Source organism: Carassius auratus, unplaced genomic scaffold, assembly GCF_003368295.1.
Source record: "Carassius auratus strain Wakin unplaced genomic scaffold, ASM336829v1 scaf_tig00215912, whole genome shotgun sequence".
Classification (NCBI taxonomy): domain Eukaryota; kingdom Metazoa; phylum Chordata; class Actinopteri; order Cypriniformes; family Cyprinidae; genus Carassius; species Carassius auratus.
Window position 1 is genome coordinate 1,474,290 of NW_020528306.1, and position 12,733 is coordinate 1,487,022.

Sequence of the window (12,733 nt, forward strand, 5' to 3'; positions counted from 1 at the left end):
TGTCCATTTTTGGGTAAACTGTTCCTTTAAAGTATCAAATCCACATTGTTACATGCTTGAACCTTTTATAATATAAGTAAATAGGGAAATTATAATGAACTACTTCAATATTTAATGTGTATTCTAAATTCTTCAAAAATTACAACCATCCCACAGCTGTGGCATCAGTTCGACAACATCAAACTAATAAAATGTTCATGTAGACTGTGTGTTCTCCATGTGATATCTGAAGAAAATTCCAGGTAAATATCACATACAAGATACGCATACAAACAACACTTTTCTAAAAAGTCCATGATAAGAGGGTGAATGCATGACTTGGTGTAAATGAAGCCAAAATGTCGCTGTGTATGAGCATTTGTGTTATGAAGAAAAACACCATTCAAAAGACAACAGCTGTGAAATGGGCACAGACAACAAGCATTTTCCATGGCAACATCTCGAGTGCTGCCAACACTGGGGTAAATAAGAGAGGGACTTGTGATGGGGCTTGTCATGAGACAGAGGGGTTAAGCATTTCCTTCAACACAGCCATTATACTGCTACTGGGGAAACGTGTGAGTGATCCAGAATATGAGCATCGTTACTCTGAGATCAGAAAAAAGACAGATTACATCGTGCTGTGAACTCCACTCACCGAAAAAAGATGAACACTCGTTAAAAGAGTGAAAAGAACCATTACAATGAAAAGAACAACTTTCTAAAGACTCCTCTAGTGAAGTGGACACATTTTCAGCTTAACGCCAAAAGATCTTCTATTTTATTTGAGTTGTGAATGTAAGTTTGCAGTTTGAATTGAATGTAATTAAATAAAAAATAATGAGCTGGTTCGTATTAGTGGAAAAAAAATATATTGCATGACCACTGTTCTGATTCACAAACAAATGACTCTTATGAACAAGTTCGTTTAAGTGAGTCAGAAACGTACAGTTTGACCATTGTATTTAAATTCACAAACTAATGACTCTTATGAACAGGTGCATTTTAATGAGTCAACAACATACCGCATTTCAAGTGTATCTTGATTCATGAACTAATTACTATTAAAAGGTGTTTTTATTCATGACTTGTTCAAGAAGACAAGTTTGAATCAGACAAATCCAATACTGAGCAGTTACTAAACCAACATAAGACTTGCCTACTGCAAATTCTCATTATTGTCATACTATGCAATATTTAGTTGTCTCAAATGCCCTCCTAAAATGACTCATTCAAACACGCCACATGTCTACATCACTATGTGGAAATATTTGTGTAATGCCGCCCAAATGTTCACGCAAAGAAAGGCGGCGTGGTTTCAGTAACCGCAGCTAGTGTTGAGGCAGCCATGTGAGGGAGATGCTGTGTGTATCTAGGCAAAAGCAAAAGCACTTTATTTGACCTTCCGAAGGTAGATGCATTTAGGAATCTTTAAGATTACTTACAAGTTACAACAGAACCGCAACACATTTTATGGATGACCATTTCGAGAGAGAGAGAGAGAGAGAGAGAGAGAGATGGTCAAACAGTGGGGTCAGCTGTCTTAACCGTCTGAGGCTTGTGTACTGCAAACACATACGAGCTTCATCACTGTGTCTGTCACACCACTCTGTTCCAACTCTGTCGACACTCCTCCTTTTATCCTTTAGGAGATCCTCGGTGGGACTCGAGACGGGTGAGTGGTGCAGGTGTCACGCATTATCATTAATTCCACCCTCTCGTAACAACGACAATGTGCCATTAAACAGAGACATTAAACAACAGAGCATTAATATATATCCTGTATATACATTAAGTATATAAATGTAGTAGAGTAGACTGAAATCTGTTGGAAACACTGGCCTAAACCGATTCATTACTGTATGAAAACAGCATCTGAGTCCATTTTTGGACTCATTGCATCTTAGGAGTCAGCAGTGAGTAAATCCCATGGTGTGAGTGCTGGCAGTCCACAGGGAGAGGGCAAGGGAATGCCCAGCAATGAGTGGGTTTCCATGGCAGACACAAAAACCCCTGCTCTATGACAACATGCTTTCTGGGAAACACTGGACTCACTGTCCACTGAAAACTCTGTGTGACTATGTCTCCCTGTGGGATTTCCTGTTTATTTACCCCTTTCTGTGTAAAACACACACACCCTAGAATAGAACTATGCAAACGCACACACATACTTCCAATGTAATGGACATGGCATATTCTCCCAAAGGGTTGTGCTTCAGAAATACACTTTCATGCAAAAACATCTGCACAAAGATAAAGGAATAAGATACATAAATTGCCTCAAATAATAACCACAGGTGTTTGAAACTAACAAAATAATCCCTGTTGGATTAACAATCCAAATAAAAGATGAATGAATTCAGCCTCTGGCCACATTTACTCAACCCCAATGCCTTTATGTTTAAAAGAGGAGATTTATGTCAAGCGGTCACCCTGGATCCCAGAGGGGAGGGCAAAACATTTCGAACACAAACCTCAAATTAATTAATTGATGAATGAGTTGATCAGATCAAAAACAATTTCCCCTCCTGCTCAAAGCATTCTGCTCCAGCTCCACTCTGGGTTTTATATTTTTCACTGACCGCTGAATGATATCTTGCAACAGTTTATGCCATAGAATTTTAAAATGTGATTTATTCCTGTAATGCTAATGCTGAATTTCCATTATACCAGTCTTTACATTCTAATAGCATTGTGAAATGCTAAAATGATTTAATGCATTTTTCAAAACTAATCAGAAAGTCCAAAATAACACTCTTTATTTATTTGAAACAGACAACATAACATATTATATAAATGCCTTTGCGGTCACTTTGATCAATTTAAAGTGTCTTACCGGGAATCACAAGCATCAGTTCTTTAAAAAAAATCTTCTTGTTTAAAATTGTAAAATGCAAAAAGTCACAATTCAGAGATATCAAGAGAAAAGCAAGAAGAGAGTGAATATAGCCAAATTATGCAACTCACATAATCAATACAGCAAAGAAACATTCTAGTTTGTCATGAGATCTACGCTCCTGGCTAAAACACCCTAATACATTTCAACCCCAGCATTTTTGGCCGCAGCCCCACCGATCTACGAGCAAGACCCCTAGCTGCTTTACATACAGTCATGTGGCTCTGAAAAGCTTTCATCCGCATGAGCGTCAAGTCCTGCAGGCGTCTGTAAAGATGGGGGTAAAGTTTCAGTTTCCACAGCTAATTGTGCCGAGTGGAATGATGTGGCTGTTGCTCGTGAAGCTCACTAAACCAGTTATCAAAGCAAATTTTCCTTAGGGAGGACCAGAGAGACATGCTTTGATGATGACTGCATTCATAAATGGTCTAAAAAAGAAATCTCTCTCGGGTGGTCTGATAGAAACATCATGTAACGAATTAGACATGGGCATGTGGCATCGAGTGACGGCACAATTCAGATGTTATGATGAGTAACAACAGTAACACTAGCTTATTATTAGATGATAATACAAAAATGAACCAGTGAACTCAATAATAAAGCAAACAGTAGGCAGTATGACTAAAATATTATATCATGATATGTGTAATTTCACACAAGGTAACAGTTTCATATCATTACATACGTATTTTGCTGGAAACTCAAATATGAAATTAAATGAAAACAAATAAGAATGCACAAATTATAATTATTAATTGTACATGCTAATAATAAAAAACACCTTTAAATATAACATTTAGCATTTATATACAATTTTTATTTTGTACATTATAATGTTGTGATGACTTCTAGCATTTAAAATAACTCATTTTAGGTTTTAGTGTTTTATTTTGTATTTAGTCAAAATATTACATAATTGTAATATTAGTAAATTTTTGGTTATCACTTTATTTGATCAGTTCAAATTTTAATATCCCTAAAATATATGAAATAACCATGTGAAATGCCTAATCAAATGACCTTATTAATTTAAAAGAGAAAGGCTATTCTGATTTGAATGCAAACCAAAAAAAGTATGCGTTATTAGCAAATGGACTGTTCTATATTAAACAATATAATAAAAAACTGCTCACCAGTTTCTGGAAGAGGTCACCCACACATTGACAGTGGCTCCACTGTTGCACTCTGGGTAATAAGCCATCATAAAAGTCTTTGTGGATCTCATGGAGCTCAGGCACTTTGAAGAAAATGGTTTCTATCTGCTGGAGGGTTAACATGGGCTGAGAAGTAGTGGCAGCAGCTTTCAGGGGTTTCATGGGCTGAGATAAAAATAAATAAATAACAGGAGGTCAAAAGGGGGTCCCCATTTGTAACCACTGGGTGCAGTTTAATGTGCAAAGCTCAGCAATACTATAATGGTGATCTCTGACCCTCTTTCATTAACGTGTGCAGTAAAACAGACCCAGTAATGCCTGAAGACTGTATTACTTACCAGTAAGAGTGCCTCCAAGTGGCTGAGATATGCCTCCTCACTGGCCAGGATCCCTGATAAGACCCATTTTCTCATCTCCAACCCTTTTTCGACATCCAGCTCCGACTAGGAATGTACATGATGAAGAAAGTGCCCGTTACGCAAACACATTGAGGGTTCAGCCAAAAACACATATTCCTGTCTACAGTCCCTAGGCATTCGTCAGAAGGGTAATCTGGTCACACTTTATTTCAAGGTCCAGTTCTGTTTAATAGGGAGAATTAGTCGATATACTAAAGTGTTATCGGTAAACCTCATAAAAACTTAAATCCTATCCCATACAGATTTACAAAAGTCAACCATAGACCACATTATCCCTTATATGAAACGAGAATAAAGACAAAGAAAACAGAGGTCAAAAGTTCAGAGCATTCACACATTTGCATAACCACAAATGTTAAAGGATCCTTGAGCCTAAATTATAATTAGCTACTAACTGATAGTAAATATTAAAATTCAGGTTGCTACCAATAAGTTGAAATGTTTTTACAATATAGCACGCATTCCATAACAATAATCTTCTTACAAAAGACACGTCTGGGCTTTATTTTATGACAGAAAGACTTGGGAAAGGTGTATAAACCTTCATGAAGGTTAAAGCTAGTTCTCTGTATTATAATGTCCCTTACTGATTTAGTGAGCTCCAGGGACCCCGAGGAAGGGGTCTCTCTAAAGCTTCGACCCTTCGGATGAAGGCGCAGAGAAGAGAGAGAGTCATCCGTGTAGGACCTGACGTCAGGCTGCAAATGCTGGTCCTCCCCTCGATCGGCATCATAAATGTACGCTGGAGGCGGGGTCCCGTTAAACGGGATGTCTGCAAATAGAGAGAGGTTAGATTGTCATACTTTACTAACAAGTGTAACATATGATTTTATTCACTTTCAAATCATATCAATAATTCAAAATGCATGTAATATGCAGTATTACATAAAATAACAGCACATAATTTATCATTCATTGCCAGTGTAGCAAACAACCAAAATGGGTTTTCAAGTCAAGCGTTCCATCTTCATTTTGAGTGCTTGAAATAATCAATACGTCCTTTTACCAGAGAGAGTCTCGTACATCTCTTATCTCTTAATGTAATCCAGACAGAAGACTGAAAACTTATCCAAAAAGACTTATTACAGGCTGAGCTTTTTCCTCTTTGCAGTAAAGACCTCAATGTATAATTGAGAGCAACAGATAAAGTCTGCCAAGCGAAGTCTTCCAAAGCCGTTAGGAATTCAATACACCATTTCAAATTTATTCTTGGAAACATTATTTACCATCTCTCTAAATCACAGCCTCAACTAAGCCTTCTGTTCATCATTAATGCATGAACGCTGCAACAGAATTATTAAAAATGTGTGTAGTAAATTGCAGCAATTAAATTTGTAATTTTCATTTTCCCTCTGACAATATGAAGACTGATTGGATGTTTTACGTAGAAAAACCCGATTTATTATTTTTATTATTATAAGTATTTATATTATTATACTAGAATTCCACCATTATGCACTGTTCAATGTAATATCTAAAGCTTTAATTTCCATTGTTTGAGATGAGTTTTTCACTAAACTTGAGCCAACATTTTCGTCACATTATCTGCTTGCTGCTGTGACAGACTCAGTATTTGTTCCACACCTTCAGGGAATATCACTGACACGAACCAAGAGAAAGAGAATTAGAGGGGTCATGCAAGGTTGTTTTAAAGAACATTATTTTCTGTAATTGGTGTAGTGCAATATTTTTATGTGGTTTAAGGTTTAAAAAAAAAACAAAAAAAAAAAAAACATTTTCCACATACTGTACATTATTGTTGCTCCTCTATGCTCCACCTTTCTGAAACGCATCGATCTTTATAAAGCTTATCATTCTGAAAAGCAAGCTGTACACTAATTGGCCAGCTATCAGTGCATTGTGATTGATTCTCCAAGCGTGTGACGGATATGTTACGCCCCTTACAATACTGTGATGCCATGCACCTGCGCGACCAGACAAAACCAATAAAACGAGGCAATTGTTGCATCCAGTGGGGACATAATTACTGATTATAATGACTTATACTGTCTTTTTACATGTTGCGTATCGCGCTTTGTAAACATAAAACCATATCTGCATTTGTGATCGAAGAAACAACAAACAACAAGTGCTACTCTACATTGAAACTCCCGTTTGAATCATCAGTGGCAAATTCTTTAAATATGTAATGGTACTTACAGACTGTGAGTCAGAAGAGCCAGACTGTCCTTGAAAAGTTGGAACTGCCCCACTTTATAGAAACAGACACTGGCATTGTAGGCTACTCTTCCAGGAAACAGTCCTCATCCTCCGTAAAATGCACAGCACATATCTGAATATTTGGGTTGAACTGTTCTAGTTTTGTAAATACAACTTAACCACTGATTTCTAGTTGTGTCCTCTTTTGGAAGGCCAAACAAAGTAGCTTCACTTTCACAACAAAACACACAGAATGTCCACAACATGGCACTGGTAGCAACAGTGAGAATAAAAGTTACGCCTTCTTGAACATTTGGGAGGCGTTATGTAAATCGTCACACATCATGAGGTAGACATGTGGGGGCGTGTCAGAACGAGCCATTTAGGGAGTGTATGGCTGAAACTTTGATAAAGAATATCTTTGCAACTTTACCGATCTTCTTTATGCACTAAGAGCTTGTAACACTCCAAAGAGAAAGGAAAAAGTTAAAATCGCATCATATGACCACCTTTAAGAGTGGGAAGTGGAGTCGGTTATTCACATCAACTGTGATTCACAGATTGCAGTGAGTTGAGACATGAAGAATCCCTCTGTCTGTATTTATAGAGTAAGATGTCCAAAATCAGCCATTCATTTCCTGCAGTCTGTGAACAGCTCAGCATGGGTGAGATGTCCAGACACAAACGTATCAACTATGTGCCCATCTTATCTGGTGTCCTGATCAGGTCTAAAGCTACAGTCAAAAGCTATCTAGATTTACGCAAAACGCATGCATAAATAAATACACATATACACACGTTTACAGTCAGGAACATCAACAGTGAAATCCACTCAGCTCTTGCTCTATACACAGTAGCCATTTAAACTAAACTTGTCACAATACTAACATTTCAGTAGCCAGAAGCAATACCACTGAATCAAATTTCAATAATTTCAAAACGACAGCAAAAAAAAAAATATGCTAATGAACACATTCCCTCAATGTCGCCGTCAATGTCTGCCAATGTTGCATACAGTTGTGAAGATGAGGCTTTGAATTTCACACTACCTAGTTTCCACTCCCACACACCTACAGGACAGGCCTGTACACTCATACCCATCCAGCACAACAGCCCCAAAACAACCACTTATATATACAGAAAAAGCCCAGAGACTTTGAAATATCGGGTTTGTTGGCTTTGAGATTAACAGCAGAGAAAGGGATTTTGATGAAAAAAAAGGTAAAAATAACATCACCCAGAATTGATGTTCACTAGTCAGAACTGCACAGGATAACAAGTAGTGTCTCGTGGCTTAATTCATTCAGCAGTCAACAGGTTTTTATTGTGTATGAGGACATTAAGAGAGGACAAAGATGGGAGTTAAATCACCTCATCCTGAGAGAAACAGAAAAAAAAGAGGACACCGGAAGCATGAAGGCAGCCTTGCTGAGTGGCCTGGCATGTAGCCTACGTAAAAAGATGGAATAACAGATAGAGTCGAACAAATAGAGCAAGAGAAAGAGGTAGGGGATCACAGAGAGAGATAGCAAAAAACAGTGAGAGCGCGAGGCGACTGCTGTCCTGTAGAAGGAAGAGCCATGCCAAAGGGCATCATGTGTTACTTTGTGATTAGCCACTAGCATTGAGCTTTTGAGCAAAACAATTCCTGTGGCTAACACCAAGGCCACATAGACTGTTGAAATGGATGTGTTTGGTACAAGGGCATCCATATAATCATCCTAATGGTATTTCTCCTGTGTGTGCAAATGCACTACCGTTCAAATGTTTTTGAAAGAAATTAATACTTTTATTCAGCACGGATGTATTAAATCGAAGTGACCGTAGAACTGAATTGCGCATACATTCTGTTCTTTTTAACTTTCTATTCATCAAAGATAAGAATCCCCGAGTTTCCACAAGAATATTAAGCAGCACAACTGTTTTCCACACTGATCATAATAGGTAATAAGAAATGTTTCCTGAGCAGCAAATCAGCATATCAGCAGAATGATATGAATGATTTGAAGGATCATGTGACACTGAAGACTGGAGTAATGATGCTGAAAATTCAGCTTTGTTATCACAGGAATAAATAACATTAAAAAAAAAAGTTATATTGAAAAGTATTAATGTTTCTCAATATTGCAGTTTTTAGTGTATTTTTGATCAAATCAAATAAATGCAAATGAGGATGAAAGACTTCTTTCAAAAATATCTTATTAAAAAATATATATATATTTGTAAGATATATATATAAATATAATTTTGTAAAAAAAATTGTAAAGGGAAAATTTTGTAAAGGAAAAAAAAATAATTATCCCTTTATATTTATTATTCAATACATATTTTATGTATGGAATATATGCTATGTGCAATGCGTAGAATGCACAAAAAACATGGTCTTAAAATCGGTGTCAAAAAAGTTAATCTTCCGATGGAAATAGTGTGTGTGGAACTGCTGGTTCACTGGTCACTATGACTGTGAATCAGTAATTGAGGAAGTGTGCAGGGATGTCTGTACAGAGGAAATGCACACATTTGATCCAAGGTCATCTTTCCAACAAAAATACACATTCACACGTTGAAACACCTAGGCTATAAACTGAGGAATATGAAAATGCTTATAAATTATGAAAACTGTATTATCAATAAATCAATACACAGATTGATGAATGAATAAGCCCCATTAAAAACATTGACAACCCTAATAATGATTAAAGTGCTATTAATTCATTATCCTTTCAACATAATAAAGTTCACCAGTCAAAGGCTTCGAAAGGGAAGAATTCCTTGGAGCAATTTCATGTCTACACTTGCCCATCCACTGCAAACAGCCTCACAGACGCAACCAGGAAGTCTTAAAAAGGTCTTCGGTGGAACAAAGTGGTAAAAACGACCCCGTTTCCTTGGAAGGAAACAATAATAACTGAGAATTTATCTCTAAAATGACGAAGATTCAAAGCTATTATAAACTGATATTTAAATCTACAAATGGTCAAGACACTAACAGAGAGCTTTGACTCCTGAATCTAAAATCACAGTCCTCTGGTTATTAATGAACAGGGCAACTGAGCGCAGATGTTTTGGCTTCTGTTGGCAGAGAATGCAAACGCATCACACAGTTCAACACGAGGTAGATTAAATGGTCATGACGCAACATCAGCATTTCTATCCTGCGATAATACCTAAATAAGTCGCCCCACTCTTAGTCTTTTTCCTTGCAGCAATACGTGCTCTCACAAACTCACAAACCACACACAGATCTTAATCCGTGTGTTTGAATGTGATCCCAAAGGGAGTGGAAAGCGCCAGATGTGTAAGGCCAGGAACAATCCATCTCAAGATCGGATTCACTGATCTACTCTAACATAACCAGCTGCTCATAATATCCTCTCTAACTTGAGGATCAAAGTTTATCCAAGGCTGTTTTAGATGATTCGGAAAAATCCATAGCGAAAATGTTTCTGTGTAGAAGGTCATGTATAATAAAGACAAAAAAGATCAATCATATCTAATACAAAACATCCATAAGTGTGTGTGTATATAATTATTTTTCTATGATATAAAATCAATTAAATATAAAAATATATAAAACATAAAAAAATCATAAATTATATATATTTCCATACATATTCTACAGTATATGTGACTTTGGACCACAAATCCAGTCATCAGGTGTCAATTTTTCAAAATTGATTCATACATACAAATGAAAGCTGAATAAATAAGAGTTTCATTAATATATGATTTGTTAGGATAGGACAACAGTTAGCTGAGATACAACTGCTGTATTTGAAAATCTGGAATCTGACGTTGCAAAATTTTTTTTAAATAAAATAATAATAATAATAATAATTTTGAGAAAATCGCCTTCAAATTGTCCAAATTAAGATCTTAGCAATGTATAGTACTGAACAAAAATTAGGTTTTGGTATATTTACAGTAGGAAATGTACGAAAAAATCTTCATGGAACATGATCTTTACTTAATGTCCTAATGATTTTTGGCATAAAAGAAAAATCAATACTATTGACCCCTACAATGTATTTTTGGCTATTGCTACAAATATACCCCAGCAACTGTTTTGTGGTCCAAGGTCACACATATATATGCTTCTAATTTATACAATTCGTTCATTAACTTTAACAAACTGTCTAACTGCTTTTTTAACCTGTTCCATTATTTAAATCACAAATACAAACACCATGATTCACAATTATTATGCCAGCAGTGTGAAGAGCATGAACATGGATACAGATCATGGTGTAATCTTCCTCTTTATGTGTGCATATGGTCCACTAAGAGGAAACCGGACAAAAGTCAACAGGACATATCTGTTGTGTGAACATATCATTTTTGGCAAGTTCACATGTAAATCCAACACATGAAACAAAGGATGTGGCCTATGTGTGTGTATCAGAAGTTTTATCTGGAACATGTGGTTATTGTATTTTAAATTTCCGTAACACCTCAAAGCAAAACCGGTGGACCGTTTTCCCCTCAGAAGGGAGAAGATCTAAATATAGCAGGCAGGATAAAGCTCTTCAGTGCACTGACAACCATTTAACTGTTACTATTTTGGATAAAGCAACTTCCTGTTTATGACACACCGACTACAACGTCACATCAACACCAAAGCAACATCACAGATAAGACATCGACACAGATTCAGTGCTTTTTCAAGTCTCCATTTGGATTTTTTTGCCATTTTTCTTGGGTTCACAAAGTCGAAAAATACTGCATCCTGCAAAAGAAACAATAGAAAAGGAACAAGCATATATACACACAGAGGAAGCAGGTCAAATATCAATGTCATTTCAGTATGTTACTCTTCTTCCTCCCGTTTTGGACCTGAATCCGAAACGTCAGTGGGAACCTAAAAAAATAAGTTCCCCTAAATACGAAAAACTGATCACCAATTAAGGTTAGTAAACTATTCAACGTTTTTTTCTAAAGTTTGGGAAATGCTTGGTTAGTCATTACCTATTTGATTTAATTTACTGGAACTACAGTATTTCTAGTTCAGGTCACTTTTCTTCATCTTTCTTTCGACGTGTTAAGCCCTCCCTCTAAAAACACTAAAATGGCACAACTAGATGTGAGAATGTCAATGATAGAAAGAGGTATTTCTTAATATAGCTCACAAATTCCATAAAAAGGTATGCAGGAATGATGAAAGCCCATTCGTTTTAATATGAACTTCACAATCCTGGACACTCTCAATCATCATTCTTCACATTATGATATTAAAAGGCTAACAGCAGGCCCAGGTAAATGTGGGAGGACAGAATGCATTTATTTGGATAGCTTTAACACCCCAGTCTGTAATAAATACTCAGCAGGGTACCTTAGATTCCATGATGACAGGTCTGTGGGAACGGCCCCCTTCTTGTCTTTCTTAGTAAGCAGGTATTGTAAACATCACCGCACTTCCCTCACTGACTCAGACTAAATGTCTGGACTTGCTCAATTGAGCCGTTTTCATAACTGACATTATTCATAATCGAGTGACAATGGGGGAAGGTAGCATAGTCGCAGTGATGGAATAAAACAGTAAGTACATTTCTAAAATGGATGATGGGGAACATTTTGGAAACAAAGTCTAAAATTATATTTCAGAAAAACAGTTTTCAGTAATTGTACAACAATGGATAACAAAAATCAGCTCATAAAACCTGCCAATGCAAGAAAACCCAAATATCTGGTCCCTGTCTCCTTCTGGGACAGCACTCAGCAGGCAGATAAAGCGAGTGACACCTGAATCCAGCTCCTGATCGGGACGGGTTAACAATGGGGCCACTGGCCTTCACTCCACACACATCGATTTCAGGAGATGCCTCCGAGAGTAGGGAGAAAAGTGCCGTGGTGTTAAAAGGATTTGCTTCCCCAGTAAATCAATGGAGCTCTCGACAGCACAGTCACCGGGGAGGCAGGCGGTCATGCGGGAGAGAGTGGAAATGGATTTTACCAGAAAGTCACGCAGACACATATGCAAGGCTACGAGAGGCAACTAAAGAATAGCCTCCGTCTAAGGCGATTCACTTAGGACAGCCAGCGGAGGAGTCAATACAAGATTTGTTTAGATTGATTCAGGAGGAAAAATAGCAGCTGGTCGATAAATGGGATGCCTTCTGTACTATATA

General features: G+C 37.0%; 1 protein-coding gene across 1 annotated transcript in view; it reads right to left on the bottom strand.

The window, feature by feature from the left end:
- The window catches only part of LOC113096389 (breakpoint cluster region protein-like), a 36,510-nt gene that overhangs the window by 15,930 nt on the left and 7,847 nt on the right, over nucleotides 1–12,733 (bottom strand). Inside the window, exons 2-4 of the mRNA XM_026261768.1 lie at nucleotides 5,036–5,220; nucleotides 4,368–4,472; nucleotides 4,009–4,194 (exon numbers count right to left, since the gene is read on the bottom strand). Of these exons, the coding sequence (XP_026117553.1) occupies nucleotides 4,009–4,194; nucleotides 4,368–4,472; nucleotides 5,036–5,220 (476 nt within the window). The remainder of the gene's footprint in view (nucleotides 1–4,008; nucleotides 4,195–4,367; nucleotides 4,473–5,035; nucleotides 5,221–12,733) is intronic.